Below are 25440 nucleotides of genomic sequence, written 5' to 3'. Positions count from 1 at the left end.
CATAGTACACAAGCAGTGTGTGCAATGTAGCTGTGTGTGTGTGTGTGTGTGTGTGTGTGTGTGTGTGTGTGTGTGTGTGTGTGTGTGTGTGTGTGTGTGTGTGAGACCTTGTAGAGCTCCTTCTCATCCTTCTCATCCTTCAGGTGTGACTCCAGGCCGTCCTTCTCCAGAGTCAGCTTCTTCACTCGGTCCTTCAGGCTGTCCAGCTCCGTCTCTTTCTGCAGGCCCTTCTGGGTGACTCTTATCAGGTCATCCTCCAACTGCAGGACCCTGGCTGTGGCCTCCTCCAGCCTCCTTTTCACCTCTTCTCTCTCCTCCTGCAGGGCCTGGCACGACACCTGCACCTCCTGGGGACAGAGAGAGAGGGAGGGAGTTAGTACTTGTAACCTTAAAAATGTATGTTTTGTGTCCCTTTTTACCCGGCAAACCAGAGAGCAGGAGACAAGTTGTGAGAACCTAAGAGACAGTGAGGTTCTCTTCTATCATCGACTAGTTTCCCTGAAGAATGTTGTTGGTTTGTCATTCCTAACGTTCAGATAGAAATACGTGACACAGAACAGACATGCTTCTCTGTCATGTAGATTAGAATAGGGAACCATGTCAGGTCTATACAGGACATATATCTGCAACGTCTTCAATTGAATCACTTCCTGTCTCTAAAGCACAACAAGAACAAACCCTCAGTGCTGTGACAGACAGGCGGCTACTGGAGGAAATCCCAGCCATTTCCCAGCCAGTCCCGTCTGTGTCAAACACTGAGACACTGCCAGGCCTTTATGGATTCAAATCTCACACACACACACACACACACACACACACACACACACACACACACACACACACACACACACACACACACACACACACACACCCTGTAAATCCAATACTAACTGTTTGGCTGTGAGCGGAGGAGGAAAAAAATAAATACTACTTTTGAGATGTAAAATCATCTGGCCACAAATCATCCATTTGAATCTGGCGTGTTATTGTTGTTTGAGGCTGGAAGGGAAGCTTTGTCGTAAGTACAGGCCTGCACAACGACTGCTCCAAAAGGCATTGCAGCAGATTTCAATTTGTTTCTACTGTAAGTTTATGAGCCGAATTTTGGAATCATTTTTTCGCAGCACATAAAAAAAACATATAAAAAGTGTTGTCGTAAAATTAACAGCCACCAAATGTGTAATTATGTTTTCATCTCAAAGCCATTTTCAAAACCAGCAACTTTATGGAACGGAATAGTTCTATGAGTTATCATTAACACAATGTTTTAAAGATACATGTCAAAGTATTAAATACCTGGTGTTGAACAGTGATCACACTCAAGATCATTACTGTCAACTTCTTCATTTATTTATAATGGTTAGAGGTGGAACAATGTGTGTGTGTGTGTGTCTCACACTGGGGGATACTGAGAGACAGGCTAGAGGGAGACATTTCAGGACAACTGCCACCAGGGTCGTGTTCAGTGGACACAGCACAGGGCAAAAAATGCTTTGGAAATGAGTGGGGTACAAACTGAACTTGACCAGTAAGAACTCTCATTGTTGTCCGCATCAAAGGGTTTTGCTGCGTTTTGCTCTACCTGCCAGGAGTTGTTCTCACCTGGGTTTCTCGTCTCAGTTGGGCAAACTTCTCTTTCTCCTGCTCACACTCTTTATGCAGTCTCCCCTTCTCCTCCTCCAGCTGCTCCTTCTCATTCTGCAGGAGGCTCATGGTCTGAACCAGCTCCTCCTTCTCTCTGTGGGCCTCCTCCATCTTTTGCTGCAGAGACAAAGAGAAAGCATTGAGGTGTGTGTATTCATGCAGGTGCGCTTGTGTGTGTGTGTGTGTATCGTTGCAGAGCCTGGTTCTCTCTCTCTGACGTACCTCCAGGTATCCGGTCCTGGTGGTCACCACCAGGATGTCCGAGTTGCACTCATCCTCCACAGTCAGCAGCTCGTCCTCTGAGGGGCTCTGAGCCCGGAACAGGAAGGGCGTGCTGGCCCCTCGGATCTCCCCCTTGTGGGTCACATAGCAGAACTGGTAGAACTCCCCATCATCGTTGGGTACGTAGTATCCTGAGGGAGGAACACAACAACCAACATACAAACAGTCTAGGGCTAGGGGGTCATTCTGGACGGGGCCTAAGTATCTATGGTCATATCAGGTAGCAGGTAGCCTAGCAGTTAAGACTGTTGGACCAGTAACAGAAAAGTTGCTGGTTCGAATCCCAGAGACAACAAGGTGAAAATCTGTTGCTATGCCCTTGAGCAAGGCGCCTAACTCTAATTGCTCCTGTAAGTCTCTCTGAATAAGAGCGTCTGCTTAATGACTCAAATGTAAACGTCAAGCCTCTCAGAGTAGGAGAGCTGAACTAGGATCAGGTCCCCTCCATCTACATAATCATATCCATTGTGATTTAAAACATAAAACAAATGCTCAGGATCTCAGTTTCAACCTTTAGCAATCAGATCCCTTTTCTGGTCCCCAGTCCTAGTCTATCTATTAATAAAGAACGCATTGAACACAATGAAAACGATCTTGTTAACACCAAACAAGAAATCCCATTAAAATGGGTAGAGTTTCATATTTTACTGTGTTGGTATAAAAGTCTTAACAGCTCTCTGAGGGGCCAGGCCTCTTGACATGCGGTTAAAAAAAAGTGTTGAAGTTGTATAAAACCACGGCGCAGTCAGTGGTCCCAAATCCCACCTTGAAACACCACAGCTCTGTGGATGGCAGTGCCCTCGGTGTGGTCCTCAGGAACAGGACACCACAAGAATGTGTAATAGTCCCTCGCTGTGCTCCATCCAACCTGCAACACAGAGGAGTGGGGGGGGGGACACAATGCACCACATCACACACAGTTTGTGCCCAAAATGGCACCATATTCACTACCTAGTGCACTACATCACACTACATAGTGCACTACATAGGGAACAGGGTACCATTTGGGAGGTAATAACAGTAATAATTGAGCGAGTTAGCGGACAGAGAAACCACCCAAAGCTGTGAAACAGTATCCTGCCTACACATGACACAGTGGCATTGTAGCCACTCTGAAGAAGACACAGCAATGTCGAAACGTTGCTGTTTTAACCAATAAATGACTGAGTTTATATAGAGTGTGTGACTATGTGTTTTTATAGCTTACAGTTTATTCGCCGTTAGTCAGCACCTCTACACTAAATCATTTCTCTGGTTGTACGCCAGCTCATGCTTTTTATTAGCCAATATGGAGCTACCACAATCTAGAGGAATGGTCCTATATGGTGTCGATATGGGCCACAACCACGAAAACCTTTTGCAATATAAAAACGGAAACACCACTTAGGCTAGGTTATGCGAAGGTTATGCGAAGGTTATGCGAAGGTTTTAGACGTGAAAAGGGGGATGGTTTCAACATTCCTATATTCCTGCGTGCCACGTGTCGTGTATGGCCTATAATGAGGCCCGGCCTCGTCAACATGCTCCGCCGCGGAACAGCGGCAACAGCTCACCTCAAACAGGAAGGGGAAAATAGGTGAAAATGTTATACATCAAAATGGAAACCAAGATGTAATTATATGAATTTTATGTGTTAACTGATGGCTGGTGAGGGGGAGTACAGAAAATATATCCAGAATGTCAGCCCAGGGTCATAAAACTGTCAAACGAAATCAGGATCACAGTGCTGGCCTGGGGTTCCAGGTCTAGGCTACAGGCTCAGTGCTGGCCTGGGGTTCCAGGTCTAGGCTACAGGCTCAGTGCTGGCCTGGGGTTCCAGGTCTAGGCTACAGGCTCAGTGCTGGCCTGGGGTTCCAGGTCTAGGCTACAGGCTCAGTGCTGGCCTGGGGTTCCAGGTCTAGGCTACAGGCTCAGTGCTGGCCTGGGGTTCCAGGTCTAGGCTACAGGCTCAGTGCTGGCCTGGTGTTCCAGGTCTAGGCTACAGGCTCAGTGCTGGCCTGGGGTTCCAGGTCTAGGCTACAGGCTCAGTGCTGGCCTGGGGTTCCAGGTCTAGGCTACAGGCTCAGTGCTGGCCTGGGGTTCCAGGTCTAGGCTACAGGCTCAGTGCTGGCCTGGGGTTCCAGGTCTAGGCTACAGGCTCAGTGCTGGCCTGGGGTTCCAGGTCTAGGCTACAGGCTCAGTGCTGGCCTGGGGTTCCAGGTCTAGGCTACAGGCTCAGTGCTGGCCTGGGGTTCCAGGTCTAGGCTACAGGCTCAGTGCTGGCCTGGTGTTCCAGGTCTAGGCTACAGGCTCAGTGCTGGCCTGGGGTTCCAGGTCTAGGCTACAGGCTCAGTGCTGGCCTGGGGTTCCAGGTCTACGCTACAGGCTCAGTGCTGGCCTGGGGTTCCAGGTCTAGGCTACAGGCTCAGTGCTGGCCTGGGGTTCCAGGTCTAGGCTACAGGCTCAGTGCTGGCCTGGGGTTCCAGGTCTAGGCTACAGGCTCAGTGCTGGCCTGGTGTTCCAGGTCTAGGCTACAGGCTCAGTGCTGGCCTGGGGTTCCAGGTCTAGGCTACAGGCTCAGTGCTGGCCTGGGGTTCCAGGTCTAGGCTACAGGCTCAGTACGATATACACGACACCAAAACAAGCCTGGTCGGTCCAACTACGATACAGACAACACCAAAACAAGCCTGGTCGGTCCAACTACGATATACACAACACCAAAACAAGCCTGGTCGGTCCAACTACGATATACACAACACCAAAACAAGCCTGGTCGGTCCAACTACGATATACACAACACCAAAACAAGCCTGGTCGGTCCAACTACGATATACACAACACCAAAACAAGCCTGGTCGGTCCAACTACGATATACACAACACCAAAACAAGCCTGGTCGGTCCAACTACGATACAGACAACACCAAAACAATCCTGGTCGGTCCAACTACGATATACACAACACCAAAACAAGCCTGGTCGGTCCAACTACGATATACACAACACCAAAACAAGCCTGGTCGGTCCAACTACGATATACACGACACCAAAACAAGCCTGGTCGGTCCAACTATGATACAGACAACACCAAAACTTTAATCTAACCAATGAGACTTTATGTAAGCAAAAACCAAATCTCTCCCCATCACAAATTCTCTTACAGTTTGTTTACATATGGTCAGCGTGAAGCAGCACGGTTACCACTTGACAGTATGTCTCACTCCTTACATCCGTCTGACCAACTTGTTTTTCCCCACTACCGCATCATTGCTGTAGTGTGTGTGTGTGTGTGTGTGTGTGTGTGTGTGTGTGTGTGTGTGTGTGTTACAGATGCTCCTGTGCTACGCTACAATGATGCCAGTGTTGTTGAGAGTCCCCTGGGTAGTTGTCCCCGGGGGGGGGGGGCGTTCCCACTTCCAGCCGTAAAGAACAGGAAGTTATTAAAGCAGGCACATAGTTAGTGACTGTCATTACAGAATGAAGGAAGGCTAGTAGCAGTAGGCTTTACGGCAGTAACACTCATTAGTGGTGAGAGTCAGGGGCTGAAGAGACTCTGAGGACTGGACTAAAGCACCTTTCACATGGACCAGAGGGCCTAGTCTGCCCTGTAAGCAGCCACATTTACAACCAGGAGAGGAGTGGATACAGTGTGCATACATGGTCTAATCATGCTGGAAACGTAGATTTAATCCAATAGGTCTATTGGCGTGATAGGTTAGTATAACAATAGCGTGCACAAAGTGAGAATCTAGAGTTCCCAAAACAGACCAAAGCCATTTAGCTGATCCAAGAGCTAAGCTAATTATACCCTTTAAACATGCAAAACACATTCTTAACAAAAAACATTATGCCAACATGCTTAAAATACTTCCCATAAAACCCACCACGTAATGCCAGCCCACTGTTCTTCAGCAAGGTGCAGGTTAGGGACTAGTAGCTAGCATAGTACGCTGCAGGTTAGGGACTAGTAGCTAGCACAGTACGCTGCAGGTTAGGGACTAGTAGCTAGCACAGTACGCTGCAGGTTAGGGACTAGTAGCTAGCATAGTAAGCTGCAGGTTAGGGACTAGTAGCTAGCATAGTAAGCTGCAGGTTAGGGACTAGTAGCTAGCATAGTAAGCTGTAGGCTAGGGACTAGTAGCTAGCATAGTAAGCTGCAGGTTAGGGACTAGTAGCTAGCATAGTACGCTGCAGGTTAGGGACTAGTAGCTAGCATAGTACGCTGCAGGTTAGGGACTAGTAGCTAGCATAGTAAGCTGCAGGTTAGGGACAAGTAGCTAGCATAGTAAGCTGCAGGTTAGGGACAAGTAGCTAGCATAGTAAGCTGCAGGTTAGGGACAAGTAGCTAGCATAGTACGCTGCAGGTTAGGAGATAGTAGCTAGCATAGTAAGCTGCAGGTTAGGGACTAGTAGCTAGCATAGTAAGCTGTAGGCTAGGGACTAGTAGCTAGCATAGTAAGCTGCAGGTTAGGAGCTAGTAGCTAGCATAGTAAGCTGCAGGTTAGGGACTAGTAGCTAGCATAGTAAGCTGCCGGTTAGGAGCTAGTAGCTTAGTAGCAGGTTAGGAGCTAGTAGCTAGCAGGTTAGTAGCTAGCATAGAACCCTGCAGGTTACGGAGTAGTAGCTAGCATAGTAAGCTGCTGCAACAGTTGGAGTTCTTGTTTGCCATGTTTGTTAGCATATAGCCTAGTCCGAGGCAGGAGCCCATCTCCTGTTTCTGTAGCATGGGGCGACACGATGTAAGAACACCCCCTAGACAGGACTATCCCACTGTATCAATCAAACAGGTAGGACAAGTGGATCATGAATCAGGCAGCGGGGCTGTGCTCTACGAGAGGATAATTATAAAGGCTGTGTTTGCCTGTCCCGGCACTCCTCTATCACGGTTTGTGTGTGTGTGCACTCAGAGCACAACTCAAAGTAACCGTTCCAACATCAAAGAGCCATAGGCAGAAAGAACAGGCAGTCCCCCACTGCTCTGCTGCTGCTGCTGCTAAATAAATGGTTGGATGAAATGTTTTGTTTGTCTTGGCGAGTGGTACCGCCCTATTATGACATTTGTTGTACACGACTATTGGTTTGGATAGCCTAGGTTCTGATAAACTAGGTTAAACCATGGAAAAGCACCCTTTCAGTTAGTGGCCCAGCGCTCTAACCACTAGGAAACCTGCCACCCTACACACCCAGTATAGTTTTAACACCCTATTGTTCTACCCTATCATGACTTATCAGATCAGCGCAGATGAAGAGAAAAAGACAAGGATAGGAAACCAATTCAGGCTGAAAGATGAAGACAAAATGTTTATCGGAGTTCATCCGTTATGAGGCGATAGCAGCTCCAAGTCACTAGGGGGCGATAGCACCTTACAGGCTGATGTATTGGACCCAGCCGTGAAGCAGCACCACACAGCACAGCTCTGGGGACAGTGAGTGAAGTAGAAATTGATAATAATAATAATCTGTGTTTTGGTATGAGGCCTTAATCAGGGTTTTAAAAATAAAATGAGCATTTTTATCTACTTCCACTGTCCTCCAAGAGTTGCTGGATTTCCTCTTCACTTCAGTTTGGTCCTCAAGTTAGGTAGCAGCAGTGTTCTTCCCTTCCCACAGTGAGAGAATGAGTCATGGTCCAGGTATCTGTCCTCCTGTGAGTGCTGCCTGGAGCTCAGCTTGGCACCCCAGCCTCCTGTCTGTCAACACGCCCGGGAACATTTACACGATTTATGTTCCACACTGCTCTGCTTTTTCCACCTTGGTGAATTAGCGTGTTTGGGGTTTGGGAGAACTTGCACCACTGCTGCAGTTAGGTGCTGTGGTATGACATCGCCATCAGACAACACTCCAATCAAATCCCCGACTCCAATATTTCAAACAAATTCCCAGATGTTCCTTGATCCTCCCCTTGTGTCGGACGTGGCGTCCCAAATGACACTATCCCCTACATAGTGCCCTATATAGGGAACAGGGTGCCATTTGGGTCAGTCTCAGCCCCAATATAACAACAAGACTGACTGGAGCTTGGCCTCTTCTCTACCATGCTACACTTCACACAGAAGATTAAACAGCAGGTTCATGTTTAAAATAAACTTGTGTTCTGCTTTTATGGAGCCAGTTTATGGTTATGGTTTAAACTCAAACTTAATCATTTTATCCGTTCAATTAGATATAATTATATGACACTGAAAGTCACTTTTTACTGAAGGCTTCTGCCATACGCTCTGATAAAAAAAACAAATTCTGCAGTGCCATAAAACTACAGAGAAACAGAAGCAATCGTGTGTGTGTTCATTGAACTGCATTCAATCCAGCCCACATAGAGAGAAAACAGAAACAGACTGCTGCTTTGATCTGATGAGATGTGAGCCCAGACATACAGACCACCTCTCATCAGTTCCACATCTCCTTTATAGTAGCATTCCTGCTGCTAGTCTACTGCTGGAGGAAGCCCTCGCCCCAGCTCCACTCTGCCCGCCATCTTTCACTACAGAGGAGGCTCAAATCAATACCTGCCAGTGCATTGGATTTAATGTGCTCCTATAACCAGATCCATCTGGGACACGCCAGTCTGCAGAGCAGGACAACCCCCCCCCCCCTTTAAAAAACACTCAACTTTTTTTTTTTACATGAGTAAAGCAAAACCTCTCTCAGATAAACCAGGAGTCTTGAGAGTTCAGTTAAGTACTAAATGGCACCCTATATAGTGCACTATTGTTTACCAGAGCCATATGGAACCTGACCAAAAGTAGTGCCCTATAAAAGGGGATAGGTAACTATTAGGGACACACAACAATTCTAATATGCTTGCTCACAGTGAGTGGATTGGGCCAGATAGCAATTATAGGTCAGTAGGTGTCCAGGTTCCACTCTAGAAATGTAATCAAGTCTGGAAGACAGATGCCCTTGGTCCTTTATAATAGAATTGACCTGTTATGGGCAGATGAATCAGCAACATGACATTATTATTCTACACAGTGTGGCCAGGGGTACTTCCTGCTTACAGGCTTCAACGATAACACGATGACCATATCTGACCAGACTAACACTATGGAACACATTGGGAACTAGCCTGGTCCCAGATCTTTTATGCTCTTGCCAACTCCATCGCTGTGGGAAAATGTTTCGCGTGATAAGGTGTTGGCATGATAGCATAAACACAATGGCACTCAGACTAATTGGGAAGAGCTAAATAATGGCAGATTTGGAATTGTGTTTGATTTCTGTAAGCTGAAAGTAACCCTGCGTGATGTACGCTATATTACTGAGTCCACCTTAAAAGAGACGCATGGGAGAGAAGGAGAGAGGACGGACTCACCTTGAATATGCCAACCCAGTCCTTCTGGTGTGGTTTGATGAACTGGGTGAGAGTGTAGTGACACTCTAGAGCGGCGTGGGGCAGGTAGCTCTTCCCCACGTTCTGGAAGATGACGTGTGCAAAGTTTGACGTGTCCATGGCACTGCCTACTGATGTCCCGTCCAGGAAGAGAGCCATCGGTCACTCAGCACAGGCTGCATGGGAAGAGGAGGAGGACAACAGAGAGGCATGGGTCACTCAGCACAGGCTGCATGGGAAGAGGTGAAAGGTGACAGCATCTTCTACAAATAACTGCAACAAGGTTTTCAATTCATGGTGTTGTTTTTTTAAAGTTATTTTTTTAAAGCTGAGACGTTTCAACCGTATGTCTTCTTTTAAAGCTGGAGTGTCTTAATATTTCTAAACAAAGCTCAGTCTCCAGAAGGGCAGATGACAGTGGGCCTATTAGTCCGGTACATTCAGTTACGGCTCATTAGTCTGTCATAAAGATATTCATCTCTAGTAGCTGTCTGATAAGCTCATCCCGGACCAGAAATGCCGTCATCAATCTTGTCCATGTAGTTGTTGCCGTGGCGTGCGCGACCACTGTTGTTGCCGCGGTGAATACGACTACTGTTGTTGCCGCGGTGAATACGACTACTGTTGTTGCCGCGGTGAATACGACTACTGTTGTTGCCGCGGTGAATACGACTACTGTTGTTGCCGCGGTGAATACGACTACTGTTGTTGCCGCGGTGAATATGACTACTGTTGTTGCCGTGGTGTGCATGACTACTGTTGTTGCCGTGGTGTGCATGACTATGACACGCTCATCATCCCTGACTAGAGTTGACAAGGGTTGGTCTGTTACGGTCTGTTCCCCAGTTCTTCACAAAACTATGAAGTCAATGACTGAACAAGCAGAATGTTTAACATACCAACATCATAAGTCGATCTGGATAAGAGTGTCTGCTTAGTCACTAAAATGTCAAATGTAATCTAAATGTACCAACAACAAAGGTCTTATCTAAAAATGCAAATCAAATTGGTTAGGACGGTGTTCTTCCTGTGTTTGGCTTTGCAGTGTGGTTGGTTCACACAAAGCAGCAAGGATACCATCTCATTCAGACTGTTCTTATTTAGTAATCCAGATACGGCCTCCAGTTGTTTCATCCGCTGAGACCTCTGAGGAAAGAACCAAACTAAAGGTTGTTTGTATATTTAGACAAAGGACTTGATCAGCGACCACAGTGAGAGAACGTTTCATGTCCAAATGCTATTCCTCATATGGTGAACTATGAAGGGTATAGATTTAGCCTGGCCTAAACTGTCGCCTAAATGTGCTGATGAATTCCTCTGGCCACAACATCTGTCAGCATTTTCCCTGAAACAAGATAAGAGATTCTACATTCCACACTGTTGCAACGAGAAAGAAGTTAACAGTCAAAGGACTTGTGCAAAAATGCTGTCCACAATCTCATTCTCAACAGATAAAAGTTATATCACTGAAGTCTAGCTAAAAGTCTTATAAAACGCATTTATTTAACTAGGCAAGTCACTTAAGAACAAATTCTAATTTACAATGATGGCCTACCAAGAGCCAAAACACCTCATTTGGGGACTGAGACTGGGATAAAAATGTATTGGAGAAAAAAAACACCCATCATGACAAGAGAGACACCACAACACTACATAAAGAAACCTAAAGACCAGACAAGATGAGCAGGAATTTCCAGTCCCTCTGTTCAGTCACAGTGACGTGTTCAGGAAAATGGTACACATGAGAAGTATCTAAGACAACATTGGTAAATAGAGAAAGAAAACACAGGCCAGGGGTTGTAATCTAGACAAAACACACCAATAACACACACCACTTATTCTCTTATTGTCTAAAAACAGGCTCGTACTAAAACATTTCCAAAATTATTCAATTCATCATTACCAGACAATAGCAGAGCATTGTCCGACATGCCAAATGTATGTGACCTAAAAAAAAATAACTGTTATACTGAAATTATACATTTATTATATGGATTGTGATGAGTGACATGAACCTACCTAGTTTGGTTTTACAGGTTGATAGCATCTTTATCTGAACTGTTGACAACCCAGTGCGTGTGTCAGTGAGTGTGTTAGAGCCAAATGAATCACACAATGATGTAACTTTAGGGCTAGCTGACGTTAGTTAATGTAATGGAATTAGAATTAACTGGGCAAGTATCATATGGCTGCCAGACATAAATATAGCCATGTGGCAAAACAAAGAAAAAGGCCTAGCTAAATCGTGTAGTTAAACTAGCATCCTGCTGTAAACTGCTTGTTTAGGCTAGTAATCTAACATATTGCTAGCTAACTCCTTAAATATACATAGCTAGCTATAGGAACAAGCTAGCTAGGCTATCTAGCTAGCTTTAACAGAGATGAAAGACTATTCTCGAAAACGTGATAAGGGGCAAATACTTCAGCCAACCTTGTACTATGTCCTCCCAAGATAGCGCGAGTTGTCCGTCCACCCACCTAGCTAGCTAGTTATCTGTTTGCTGCCCTGGCTTTGTCAGGGACCCTTTGGTTTGGCTAGTTAGCTAGCCAGTTAGTTCGTTAGCTAGCATATCAAGTTACCAGGGCAAGACGAATACATTTTTCAATAGTTGTTATTTTTTATCGACAAGAGCACATAAGATGATAACATACCCATTTGCCATGCTGAAGAGTAGAGGAAAACCAAAGATATTCGTCAAAACTGTTATTGACGCAGTTGCTCGATGTTAAACGCAATGCCCGTCCTCTCTTCCTGGAATAGAATAACAACATAAGCGACATCACTTCCGGAAAAATACCGTTATTTGTCATGTGGGAATTCCAAACTTGTTACAATGTAACAAATTGTTAACAACGTGTAGCTAACGATCTGAAAAATAATGAATGGCACAATGAATAGATATTTAACTCACTTTCGGTTACAGGAATGAAACTCTGAAATTTGAGTAGGACCCTTCAAACTGGTAGATGTCAATATATTTGGGCCATTTTAAAAAACCTTTATTCAACTAGGCAAGTCAGTTAAGAACATTTTCTTATTTACAATGACGGCCTAGGAACAGTGGGTTAACTGCCTTGTTCAGGGGCAGAACGACAGATTTGTACCTTGTCAGCTCGAGGATTCGAGCTATTTGATATAAATTTTTAAATGTAACCTTTATTTAACTGGTCAGGTAAGAACAGGTTCTTATTTACAAAGACAGCCTACCCCGGCCAAACCCAGACGACGCGGGGCCAATTGTGCGCCACCCTATGGGACTCCCAATCACGGCCGGATGTGATACAGCCTGGATTCGAACCAGGGAGTGCCTTAGACCGCTGCGCCACTCGGGAGCCGACAGCTGTCAGGCAATCAGCCTTCAGGGCTAGAACCATGTTTATAACAGACCTTATACCAGGGGTATGACAAAACTTGTATTTTTACTGCTCTAATGACGTTGGTAACCAGATTATAATAAATAGCAATTAGGCACCTGCTTTGCATCTTGCATAAGAACAGCCCTTAGCCGTGGTATATTGGCCATATACCACACCCCCTCGGGCCTTATTGCTTAAATAACCTACTATTCCCCATCCCCATCGGATGTTCTTCAAATTCCTCCCATAAGATAATGTTCCATAATATAGCAAAATGTTCCAACATCAGATACTCCTCCCCATAATATTCCGCTACCCCAGATACTGTTCTTCTATAATATAAATTTACTCGATCAGACTTGATATAGTTAGGGGGGGCTTGACATATTTAGGGAAACCCTGACTGCCAAAGCCTGTATGTAACATGACCGTCGTATTATGATACATACAGTACAGTATGCCCCCTATGCCGTTATTATATAGGTTATTTCAAATCACATTTTTATTAGTCACATACACGCGTTTAGCAGATGTTTAGCAGATGTCATTGCGGGTGTGGCGAAATGCTTGTATTTGCTGATAACGTTAGGTTTCTTTTGGGTTGAGCTATTGAAAACGCGTTTCCACCGCCTGAGCAGACCATTGAAATTGTATTATTAACTTCTGATTGTGCATTTCAGTGCTAGATGTATGAAATCAGCCATGTCCTTCAAGTTCATGCAGTTCAGATGTCCCGCCCCCACTCTTTCTCATCGCATATAAACCCGGGTAAACGGCTTTGCGATTGGACAGAAAACGTGCCATTACAACCCACCTAATTATGTCACGCTGAATTCGTCGTCAGAAAGGAAAGAAGCATGGCCGCTGTTTTAAGGGGGTCTCGGACCTTATGGGGAAGGAGCATCAAACATGTTGACTTTACTTTGGGTAAGGAGTTTAAAAATATAACAAAAATATGTCTACCATCAATGTTGAGGACCTGTTTGATGACCATTCCCGTCTATGACACAAAAGGCACCGCTGTGTGCAAAATCAACGTTGAACAAAAGTTGATTAGCATTGGCTATTGTGGCTCGCTCACTTCTACTAGCGTTAGTTTGCTGAAATGGCTAGCTAGCTAAAGTCATGGGACGTTGGTTGATCAAAACATTTGTTGTTTATCAAGACGACCGACAGCCAACACCAGCAAATGTTCTTATCAAAGGTGTGTCAGTGTGCATCTCGCACAAGTAACAAGTTGAGGGTCAAGTCAAATCCCACAGCTCTTGTCAGCAAGTCAGTCATTAGCCAAGCGAGTTCTGTATTGAATAGGGTGATTGTTTGCACAAATATTGTCAATTATAATGTCACGCCTTCTGTAGATGTATGCTGTACTGTACACGTGTTTGTTATAGACTCTTCCGTGATTCTAGTAATAGCTTGTAGCTCAGTGGTTCCCAACCTTTTCCAGTTACTGTACAACTGTATTTTCCTCCCCCGGGATGTCTTTTACCAATAGACCAAGTACCCCCAGGGGTCCTAATACCCCCAGGTTGGGAACCACTGCTTCAGCTTATCAACCAGCTCTCATGCACAATGGAAGGAAAGGCAAAGAGGGTGAGTGAGGCCAGTTCAGGTCATTGAGATGTAGCCCAGCCATAGCTAGTCTGTTCTGCTGCATGTCTGTATTACATCTCTTCTCATACCAGTGCTGTGCCCCTACTGTCCTCAAGGTAGCTCAACTCTTACCTTGATAACCCAACCTACTGTCCTCAAGGTAGCACAACTCTTACCTTGATAACCCAACCCACTGTCCAAGCCGGTAGCTAAACTCTTACCATGATAACCCAACCCACTGTCCTCGCCGGTAGCTCAACTCTTACCTTGATAACCCAACCCACTGTCCTCGCCGGTAGCACAACTCTTACCTTGATAACCCAACCCACTGTCCTCGCCGGTAGTTCAACTCTTACCATGATAACCCAGCCTACTGTCCTCAAGGTAGCTAAACTCTTACCATGATAACCCAACCCACTGTCCAAGCCGGTAGCTAAACTCTTACCATGATAACCCAACCCACTGTCCTCGCCGGTAGCTCAACTCTTACCTTGATAACCCAGCTTACTGTCCTCGCCGGTAGCTCAACTCTTACCATGATAACCCAACCCACTGTCCTCGCCGGTAGCTCAACCCTTACCATGATAACCCAGCCTACTGTCCTCAAGGTAGTTCAACTCTTACCTTGATAACCCAACCTACTGTCCTCAAGGTAGTTCAACTCTTACCTTGATAACCCAGCCTTGTGAAAAACGTGACCTCGTAGCTCTCAAACTCTAGGCGGCATTCTCCCTACAGTTTTCAGTGGTTAGCTTCGCCCACGACTGGCTTGTGTCAACTACAATCCCGACGCTGTGTTTTCACGTTTAGAAACGTTAATAATTATCGCTTGCAAAACAATAATCGCGGCTTTTGAAGCATGGCCCTTACATCAGCGAGACAGAATCCTAAATATAAAAAGTTGCTCTTGCTGTAGCAGGTTTGCACAGATACGCTGGCACACAGGTGTTCGGAGAATGCTAGATAGCTAATTAGCGTAGGTGGTCGCCTGTCTTCTGTCTGTTTTCTGTTCAAAAGGGCTGTAACATGGAGATATGGCTATGTTGGAACACTAACCTTTATAAAGGTGTGTATAAATGTATCCATAAAAAAAAATATATATATATATTCTCGTTGATATGAAATAACATTTATGCTTCCAAAACCATACCGCAAGCGATGTGTTAATATTCAGACTGAGCGTCTGGGCGCTTAACAAAACTCCCCCATACAGAAGACTACTTTCTCCAATGACTCTGATGTGTAATGGAACTGAGTCATGATTAAGGGCCAGTGACCTTCATTGCAATGGCAGTAGGTCTACCACACAAGACCGGGGTTGCTTCCCAACAATCTCTCGGCGTATGCTCTTGTTCACGTCCCTTCATGGAATTGACTGGCACTGGTACATGGAAACTCCCTCTAGCCCATGCCTACACCATTCTAATGCCTTTCCATTTGTGGGAGGACACAGTTCAGGAGGAAGTAGATATTATTGAGACGCAGCCATGGGGTTTTGTGTGCTGCAGTTTGTGTGTGTGGTAGTAGCCTTGTGCCGCGTTCAAATGCTAGTCGGAACTCTGACATTTACAACTTGCTGATTCGTTGCACGTGTATGACTAAAATCAGTTAGCGAGTCGTACATTTCTGAGTTTCCTAGTTCCAACTAGGAAGTGAACGCGGCGTCAGTCCAACAGTGGCAGGTCAGGTGTCTTTCCACTGAAGCCACTATAGATTGGCTGGGAGAGCCAGCCATGTGAGAGACCTGTAGCCTGGATGACTGCCCCCCCCTTTCTCTCACACATTTACACACCACAGTTTATTTATAAGATGCCCTTTGGCCAATACATCTCTACTTTCAGCCTTCATACTTGTGTTTTTATAGGAAATGGTGAATGAGTTCACTACCTGTTTACTTCTTTGATATGCAATTATCGTGTTAGCATTTGCTTGACTTTGGCACTACAAGGGCTGCAGTGGGTTTTCATATCAAATGGTTTAGGATTTGAAATTAAATTCATTCTCAGAAAAAAATGAATGTCTGGAATCAATGTAGAAATGTATGGCCAACTTTCCTTGGTCGTATTTAGTTTTATCAAGCTTGCCTCTGCCATTACCCACTTCGATGTAGTATACAGGTCTTGGGTAACTATTGATAGGGCTGGGTTATGTTTGGATTTCATTAAACCAGAACGGCAAGGCCTAGATTAGAAGTGTCCTGGCTGTTTCAATGGACTAGGGAGCCTTTTAACAGCATTTTGCAAGAGACTATAGTTTTTCACATTCTGACAATTTATTTTTGTTAGTGAAGGCCTACACAGAAAAGCTTTAGAGCTGTCTCAGCTTGGCTGAAAGGATAACAAAAGGCTTCTGGTAGTAGTCTATTCTCATTACAAGTTGTTCCTGGGGTGGATTAGGAACCAAAAAGGGAGGGACCTAGGCCTACCTGAACTTGTCCAATAAGAAACACTAGTTTTCTTTTGGAATGTTTCGCTACAGATTGCACCGGTTTGCACTGATGAATACACCCTTGTACCTCCCAGTCTCCAGCAGGTCCATGGCCTCTAAGACCCAGGTGGGTTTCATCGGCCTGGGGAACATGGGAAAACCCATGGCCAAGAACTTACTGAAGCACGGATACCCCGTCATCGCCACTGACGTCTTCCCTGAGTCCTGCAAAGAACTGCAAGAGTTGGGTGCCCAGGTGGGACAAAAAAAACTTGCTTGTTTGCTAATGGCAGCGCATTGGGGGAAATGCACCGGCTGATGGCATGCCATAGCTCTCTGATGTGATGTCAGCTGGTAGGGGCTCAAAACACAAACAAAATACCAGGACTAAAAATAATCTATTGTAGATGGATGGAACCACTTAAATGAGTGTCCAAGCAAACTGAGTCCATCATAAGATTTTACTCTCGTCATTGCCGATCTACTTCTTAATTGAATCCTAATGGTTGTGCTTGCCTGGGGTGTAGCTTATTCATTAGGCACCAACAGACTAAAACAGGGAGGGACTACCTGAACTTGTCCAATAGGAAACACTAGTTTTTGTATTTGAAACATTTTGCTACGGCGTGCCCTAATGAATAAAGCCCTGTTTTGTCAGATTGTGGATAACCCTGCGGAGGTGGCAGACCAGACAGACCGCATCGTCACCATGCTGCCCTCCAGTCCCAACGTCATCGAGGTTTACACTGGGCCCAACGGTATCCTCAAGTAAGATCCCTTGCTCTCGATTACTCACTGGCTATGTCCCAAATGGCTCTCTGTTCCCTTTATAGTGCACTACTTTTGACCAGAGTCCTAATACAAGATTCAAGTCCAAGTCACTTAGCTATCTGTCTTTAACAGAAACCCTTCAGACTGTTGTTTTAAACAATAAGGTGGGTACTTTACTGTTCTACAGGAAGGTTAAGAAAGGCTCGCTACTCATTGACTCCAGCACCATCGACCCAGCCGTTTCCAAGGAGATGGCCGTGGCCGCGGAGAAGATGGGGGCAGTTTTTATGGACGCGCCTGTGTCAGGAGGTAAGGACTAATACAGGCTTTGTTCCAAATGGCTCAGCAGTCTAAGGCACTGCTTCTCAGTGCAAAAGTCATCACTACAGTCCCTGGTTCGAATCCAGGCTGTATCACATCCGGCCGTGATTGGGAGTCCCATAACGCGGTGCACAATTGGCCCAGCGTCGTCTAGGTAGGCCGTCATTGTAAATAAGTATTTGTTCTTAACTGACTTGCCTAATTAAATAACAAAACATATGTAGATAAATATAGTGCACTTCTTTTGACCCGGGCCCATAGGAATAGAGTGCAATTTGGGATGCAGAATTTCCTTGGGGGTCTCTGCTGCAATCTGAGAGGACCAGCCTCTCCACTCCCTAATTGTTGAAATGGACCAGATTTAGTAGATGGAGCTCTCTAGCACATTTGTGGCCCATGATGTGGATTATTTCAGAACCCAGCATCTGGAGTTTGACCCGATGACCCTTCCACACAAATGCTCCGTTCTCAGATCCCAGCAGCTCGAAAAGCTCTTTATTTGTGCCCCCCCTTTTCTGAAAACGTGGTTTTTAAAGTCTACTACCAGTGCATCTCTCTCTCATAGCACAACTTCGCAACAATTACACATCTTTTTACTGCAAACCAATTGACCAAGTTATATAAAGAGAACCATCTCCGTCATGATCATATGTGTACTCATGTCTCTGTTGCCACACGTGTAGCTCTGTGAATTCCACTGGGAGGAAGACTGATTTTGTATTTCTCCTGACAACCTGGTGAATACCCAGGACAGCAGACTCCCATGTGGGCCTTGGTTCAGGTTAAAATGGCCGACACGGGATCATTTCCTTTCATGTGACAAAATTGTGAATCCATTCAGTCTCTGCTTCTCATATAGATGGTTCAGTCTGGGTTATAGAAAGTACCTTACCTACCTGACAGCCTGGGTCATGAGGAGGAGGACCTACCTGACAGCCTGGGTCATGAGGAGGAGGACCTACCTGACAGCCTGGGTCATGAGGAGGAGGACCTACCTGACAGCCTGGGTCATGAGGAGGAGGACCTACCTGACAGCCTGGGTCATGGAGGAGGAGGACCTACCTGACAGCCTGGGTCATGAGGAGGAGGAGGACCTACCTGACAGCCTGGGTCATAGAGGAGGAGGAGGACCTACCTGACAGCCTGGGTCATGAGGAGGAGGAGGAGGACCTACCTGACAGCCTGGGTCATGAGGAGGAGGAGGAGGACCTACCTGACAGCCTGGGTCATGAGGAGGAGGAGGAGGACCTACCTGACAGCCTGGGTCATGAGGAGGAGGAGGAGGACCTACCTGACAGCCTGGGTCATGAGGAGGAGGAGGAGGACCTACTGACAGCCTGGGTCATGAGAGGAGGAGGACCTACCTGACAGCCTGGGTCATGAGGAGGAGGAGGACCTACCTGACAGCCTGGGTCATGAGGAGGAGGAGGAGGACCTACCTGACAGCCTGGGTCATAGGAGGAGGAGGAGGACCTACCTGACAGCCTGGGTCATAGGAGGAGGAGGACCTACCTGACAGCCTGGGTCATAGGAGGAGGAGGAGGACCTACCTGACAGCCTGGGTCATGAGGAGAGGAGGAGGACCTACCTGACAGCCTGGGTCATAGGAGAGAGGAGGAGGACCTACCTGACAGCCTGGGTCATAGGAGGAGGAGGACCTACCTGACAGCCTGGGTCATAGAGGAGGAGGACCTACCTGACAGCCTGGGTCATGAGGAGGAGGACCTACCTGACAGCCTGGGTCATGAGGAGGAGGAGGACCTACCTGACAGCCTGGGTCATGAGGAGGAGGAGGACCTACCTGACAGCCTGGGTCATGAGGAGGAGGAGGACCTACCTGACAGCCTGGGTCATGAGGAGGAGGAGGACCTACCTGACAGCCTGGGTCATGAGGAGGAGGAGGACCTACCTGACAGCCTGGGTCATGAGGAGGAGGAGGACCTACCTGACAGCCTGGGTCATGAGGAGGAGGAGGACCTACCTGACAGCCTGGGTCATGAGGAGGAGGAGGACCTACCTGACAGCCTGGGTCATGAGGAGGAGGAGGACCTACCTGACAGCCTGGGTCATGAGGAGGAGGAGGACCTACCTGACAGCCTGGGTCATGAGGAGGAGGAGGACCTACCTGACAGCCTGGGTCATGAGGAGGAGGAGGAGGACCTACCTGACAGCCTGGGTCATGAGGAGGAGGAGGAGGACCTACCTGACAGCCTGGGTCATGAGGAGGAGGAGGAGGACCTACCTGACAGCCTGGGTCATAGGAGAGGAGGAGGACCTACCTGACAGCCTGGGTCATGGAGGAGGAGGACCTACCTGACAGCCTGGGTCATGAGGAGGAGGACCTACCTGACAGCCTGGGTCATGAGGAGGAGGACCTACCTGACAGCCTGGGTCATGAGGAGGAGGACCTACCTGACAGCCTGGGTCATGAGGAGGAGGACCTACCTGACAGCCTGGGTCATGAGGAGGAGGACCTACCTGACAGCCTGGGTCATGAGGAGGAGGACCTACCTGACAGCCTGGGTCATGAGGAGGAGGACCTACCTGACAGCCTGGGTCATGAGGAGGAGGACCTACCTGACAGCCTGGGTCATAGAGGAGGAGGAGGACCTACCTGACAGCCTGGGTCATGAGGAGGAGGAGGAGGACCTACCTGACAGCCTGGGTCATGAGGAGGAGGAGGAGGAGGACCTACCTGACAGCCTGGGTCATGAGGAGGAGGAGGAGGAGGACCTACCTGACAGCCTGGGTCATGAGGAGGAGGACCTACCTGACAGCCTGGGTCATGAGGAGGAGGACCTACCTGACAGCCTGGGTCATGAGGAGGAGGACCTACCTGACAGCCTGGGTCATGAGGAGGAGGACCTACCTGACAGCCTGGGTCATGAGGAGGACCTACCTGACAGCCTGGGTCATGAGGGAGGACCTACCTGACAGCCTGGGTCATAGGAGGAGGAGGACCTACCTGACAGCCTGGGTCATGAGGAGGAGGAGGACCTACCTGACAGCCTGGGTCATGAGGAGGAGGACCTACCTGACAGCCTGGGTCATGAGGAGGAGGACCTACCTGACAGCCTGGGTCATGAGGAGGAGGACCTACCTGACAGCCTGGGTCATGAGGAGGAGGACCTACCTGACAGCCTGGGTCATGAGGAGGAGGACCTACCTGACAGCCTGGGTCATGAGGAGGAGGACCTACCTGACAGCCTGGGTCATGAGGAGGAGGAGGAAGAGCCCTACTGGCCTTCAGAAAGGCTCCAAGCTGTAAAACACTATCACAGTCTTCAGGGGAAACTCATACACTGTTTGTTTGAACTCAGCCTTTTAACTTGAGGAAAGCCACTTTGAGTTGATGTTGGCATATTTTACCATCAGGCCCTAAAGATTAGTAATGATTTATACGCATCCTTCCTGTGGCAGTGCTCTTGGATTAAGGCTGTCCAGCTTCCCACGTTGAACTTGGGTGGCTGCAGGTCACAGAGGTGTGTGTTTGGTTAGAGTCAAGTATTGCAGCATGTTACTACCTTGATACTGTGCTGGAATGCCTGTGGTTGAACATGTAATCTGTGGTCAGAAAACTGAAACCTCTCGTGTGTGTGGTGGGGGAGACAAAAGGAGTTGCATGGTCGTAATAGAGCACAGGGGAATGTGATGAGACTGGTGTCATTGTTACCCAGATGATGGTACTGTAACCAAGACTTGAGCCTTTGATCAGGAGACCGCACCAACCCCCCGGAGACCGCACCAACCCCCCGGAGACCGCACCAAACCCCCGGAGACCGCACCAAACCCCCGGAGAGACCGCACCAAACCCCCGGAGACCGCACCAAACCCCCGGAGACCGCACCAAACCCCCGGAGAGACCACACCAAACCCCGGGAGACCACAAACCCGGGAGACCACACCAAACCCCGGGAGACCACCAAACCCGGGAGACACCAAACCCGGGAGACCACACCAAACCCCGGGAGACCACACCAAACCCCGGGAGACCACACCAAACCCCGGGAGACCACAAACCCGGGAGACCACCAAACCCCGGGAGACCACACCAAACCCCGGGAGACCACACCAAACCCCGGGAGACCACCAAACCCGGGGACACCAAACCCGGGAGACCACAAACCCGGGAGACCACCAAACCCCGGGAGACCACGCCAAACCCCGGACCAAACCCGGGAGACCACGCCAAACCAAACCCCGGGAGACCACGCCAAACCAAACCCCGGAGAAACCAAACCCCGGGAGACCAAACCAAACCCCGGGAGACCACACCAAACCAAACCCCCGGGGAGACCACACATCATGTTTAGAACTTCCAGCTCTGCTTGTTCTGAATCCAGCAAGGAGCTTTGCTGTAGCCCAGTATGGACATATCCAGAATACCTTCTCCAACCCAGACTTACTTTGTAGTATTATTTAGTGAGATGGTCTATAATCAGGCTGTTTCCCTGTGCTTTTGAGAGACCTCTGGTTCTCTGTCCTTCATGTGTTGCCTCTTCCAGCCAGAGCCCACAGTGCGTCAGAGAGGTTTGGCAGCAGACTCACTGTTGGAAGGAATGCCTTGTTTTCTGGAGCAATAATAGGAAAGCCACACAACCTGGGATGCAGCCCAAATGGGCCCCTGTTCCCTATATAGTGCACTACTGTTGACCAGAGCCCACAGGGAGCTAGTTAAAAGTAGTGCACAATATAGGGGGGTAGGGTTCTATTTTGGAACGCTCCCCTGCTGTCAGCGTAGTCATCATACAATAACCTAGTCCCAAATCCAGTCATTACGACACAGAAAAATACTATTGTTTTCTTATACATTTTAATTGAAATCAATTAGACTTGTATGTAAAGCCTTGGGAAATGTTTATCATGAAAGACTACTGTGCTGACTGGAATGAAAACGTTTGACCACAGAACTCTAGCTACGTAGCCACCAACAAACACATTCACTGTAATACATGTCCTTAGAGACTCCGTAATTTGTGTGTATTGGTTCCCAGGCTGTGGGAGATGGCAGAGATGCAGTTGTCACACACACACACACTGCTCATTATTATGGCAGAGAGACCGAGGGCCTGTAACTTTGGCAACAGAAATGAAAGGGTTGCATTTTTATCTACGCATTTTGGGGCTGTGTAGCTTAAGTTTTTAATGCATTTAAGAAAATCTCCCCACTTTTCTTTTTTTTTAACTGGTTACCCTACATTTGTCATGGGATTTGAGACATCTCTTTCTCTCAGCCAGCTTTTTGCTGCCACTTCATTTTGTCTAAATATGTTTAGCTCCCTTTACTTTCCCCACAACCTTATGTTTGACTGAGTATGAAACTATTGCTATGGAAATAATCCACAAGCCTAGGGCTTGCCTCATTTTTCATTTCAGTTGATTTTATGTGGAATTACTTTCTCAGCCAAACTTGGTGAGAGAAGGTTGGGTGTTTGACAAGGGAACAAGCTGTTGTTTAGTAAAGTGCTCTGTAGATTTGCATCAATCTTTCTGTGATTACCTCATAACAGTTTTGAGAAGCAACAGCAGTGACTGACATACTATTGTAATGAAACCGCCATGTTTTAGAAGTGTGCTTGTCTGGCGCGCGCTATGTACCCAAATGTACAACGTTTCCACTTCATCAGATATTCTCAAGTTTAGGATGTTCATCTCACCCTCCTTTTCTCCAGGTGTGGGGGCTGCCAGCTCAGGGAAGCTGACCTTCATGGTGGGGGGAGTAGAGGAGGAGTTTACTGCGGCCCAGGAGCTGCTGACCTGTATGGGAGCCAACGTGGTGTACTGTGGGGCCGTCGGCACTGGACAGGTAGTCATACACATTTACATGACCTGTCTCAAATGGCCCCCAGGAGAAATTAGTGTTAAGTGCCTTTTCACCAAGTCGGTGCAGGGATTCAAACCAGCGACCTTTTTGTTACTGACCCAATGCTCTTAACCGCTAGGCTACCTGTCCCCGAGGCCTTGGTCAAAGGTAAAACACTTTAGGGAATAGGGTGCCATTGGGGATACACACATTACATTCCTACTAGCAGCATTATGGGAGGATTATTCCAAAACGACATGGGATGTAACCAGGAGACTGTTTGTTACAGGCAGCCAAAATCTGCAACAATATGCTGCTGGCGATTGGCATGATCGGGACCTCGGAGACCATGAACCTTGGCATCCGGTTGAGTATTCCTAATGCATTCACAGCAGAGAACGCATCTCCAACAAAATGTCTTGTTGCACTTAACGCTTGTTGAACAGAACCATGCTGTGAGTATCGTACAGATCTGTAACACTACCACTATAGTCACGCAAAGGAACTATCCAATGGAAAAGCTCCTTTTGTTTTTTATAAAGCTGCTACTCTTTCAACTGTCTACATGTTGTCTCTGACTCGTCCTTTACTTGTAGTTATGACTAACCAGCAGTCAGAGAAATGCCACACGGTAAACAGTAACCCACCTTAAACTTGTAAAATGTTTCTGTTTTAATGCTTGTGATTTCCTGGCCCCTGGCAGACTAGGTCTGGACCCTAAGCTACTGGCTAAGATCCTGAACATGAGTTCAGGCCGCTGCTGGTCCAGTGACACCTACAACCCTGTACCTGGTGTCATGGAGGGAGTCCCCTCTGGAAACAACTACCAGGGAGGCTTCGGGACCCAACTCATGGCCAAGGTGGGTCTCCCGTTTACTTCATCCCTCTCCTCTCTCTCTCGACGTTTAGTACACAAATGTTTGAGTGTCACAGAAGCTGATTCTTCCATTTCCTGTGACTTTATTTTAGTTAATACTATTGACAGAGACATTAACTTTCATGTAACTCGAAAGAGATTGACATGTTTTAACTGTGTACAACAAGCGGTGATGGCAGAGGGCTAATGAGTGTTTCTCCTCTTCAGGACCTGGGGCTAGCCCAGACTACAGCCACCAACACCAAGACCCCTGTCCCTCTGGGCTCCCTGGCCCACCAGATATACCGCATGATGTGTGCTCGGGGCTACGCCGGTAAAGACTTCTCCTCTGTCTTCCAGTTCCTGCGGGAGGATGAGGACAAGGAGGGCCAATAGGGGCGGGGGAACAGTACCTCCCCCCATCCATAGCTTCACCAGGGTCTATTCCATACAAGACTACTACCATGTAGTTGGGGTGTCGGTTTGCCCCCCCCCTCTCCCCAGGACTTGTCAAGATGTGCGTATTGGGTCAAAGCCAAGAGAATACAGCCAGCCGTGATGTGACAGATCATCTCAGCACAGTACTAGACTACACTGTGTCTGTAAGATGGGAGTCGTGTTGCCTCTGTGATCCTGCCTTTTGTTAAAGTAGCTTTCTTTTAATGTTTTAGATGGCTAGGCTAGAAGACAGTGGATGTTTTGAGGTGTGGGGAGGCTCTCCAAAGTCACTGTCACTCAGTAGGCTGACTAACCACTACAGCTATCACCATGACGATATCGGTGCTACCTTAGCACACGTCGTCATGGAAAGCAGACCCAAGCGTTGTCAAGGAAATGACCCGCGTTATACTTGTTAACGACCACACTCACTCGTCAACAATAGACCACTGAGACTTCAGATGATTCTTAGTTCTAGTCGCCACTCACCTCACTGCAACGTCACGTGTGTTGATCCTGATCATTGATTTGTTTTTCTCTTCCTGTGGTGGTTTTATTTACTCTTGACATGTGGAGGGATAGAATGTTCCGGTGTTATTTGTATGTGTTTTATTGTTTAATAAAAGGTGAGAGATTA

The 25440-nt window shown here is 47.4% G+C and overlaps 2 protein-coding genes across 2 annotated transcripts in view; one reads left to right on the top strand and one right to left on the bottom strand.

Moving 5' to 3' along the window:
• LOC106594183 (tax1-binding protein 1 homolog B) overlaps positions 1 to 11999 on the bottom strand; it is a 28083-nt gene extending 16084 nt beyond the window's left edge. Inside the window, 6 exon segments of the mRNA XM_045697178.1 lie at positions 108 to 347; positions 1603 to 1761; positions 1867 to 2057; positions 2692 to 2794; positions 9217 to 9410; positions 11887 to 11999. Of these exon segments, the coding sequence (XP_045553134.1) occupies positions 108 to 347; positions 1603 to 1761; positions 1867 to 2057; positions 2692 to 2794; positions 9217 to 9393 (870 nt within the window). The 5' untranslated portion in view covers positions 9394 to 9410; positions 11887 to 11999.
• A 1359-nt stretch (positions 12000 to 13358) lies between these two features.
• On the top strand, positions 13359 to 25440 carry LOC106596912 (3-hydroxyisobutyrate dehydrogenase, mitochondrial). The gene is made up of 8 exons (XM_045697176.1): positions 13359 to 13518; positions 16710 to 16870; positions 17273 to 17382; positions 17573 to 17694; positions 23379 to 23512; positions 23799 to 23875; positions 24213 to 24369; positions 24594 to 25440. The coding sequence occupies exons 1-8, from the start codon at positions 13449 to 13451 to the stop codon at positions 24759 to 24761; spliced, it is 999 nt and encodes a 332-aa protein (XP_045553132.1). The 5' UTR covers positions 13359 to 13448; the 3' UTR covers positions 24762 to 25440.

The sequence above is a fragment of the Salmo salar genome, chromosome ssa02 (assembly GCF_905237065.1).
Source record: "Salmo salar chromosome ssa02, Ssal_v3.1, whole genome shotgun sequence".
NCBI classification, from domain to species: domain Eukaryota; kingdom Metazoa; phylum Chordata; class Actinopteri; order Salmoniformes; family Salmonidae; genus Salmo; species Salmo salar.
The sequence above is the reverse complement of the archived record's forward strand: the minus strand, read 5'-3'. Positions and strand labels throughout refer to the sequence as shown.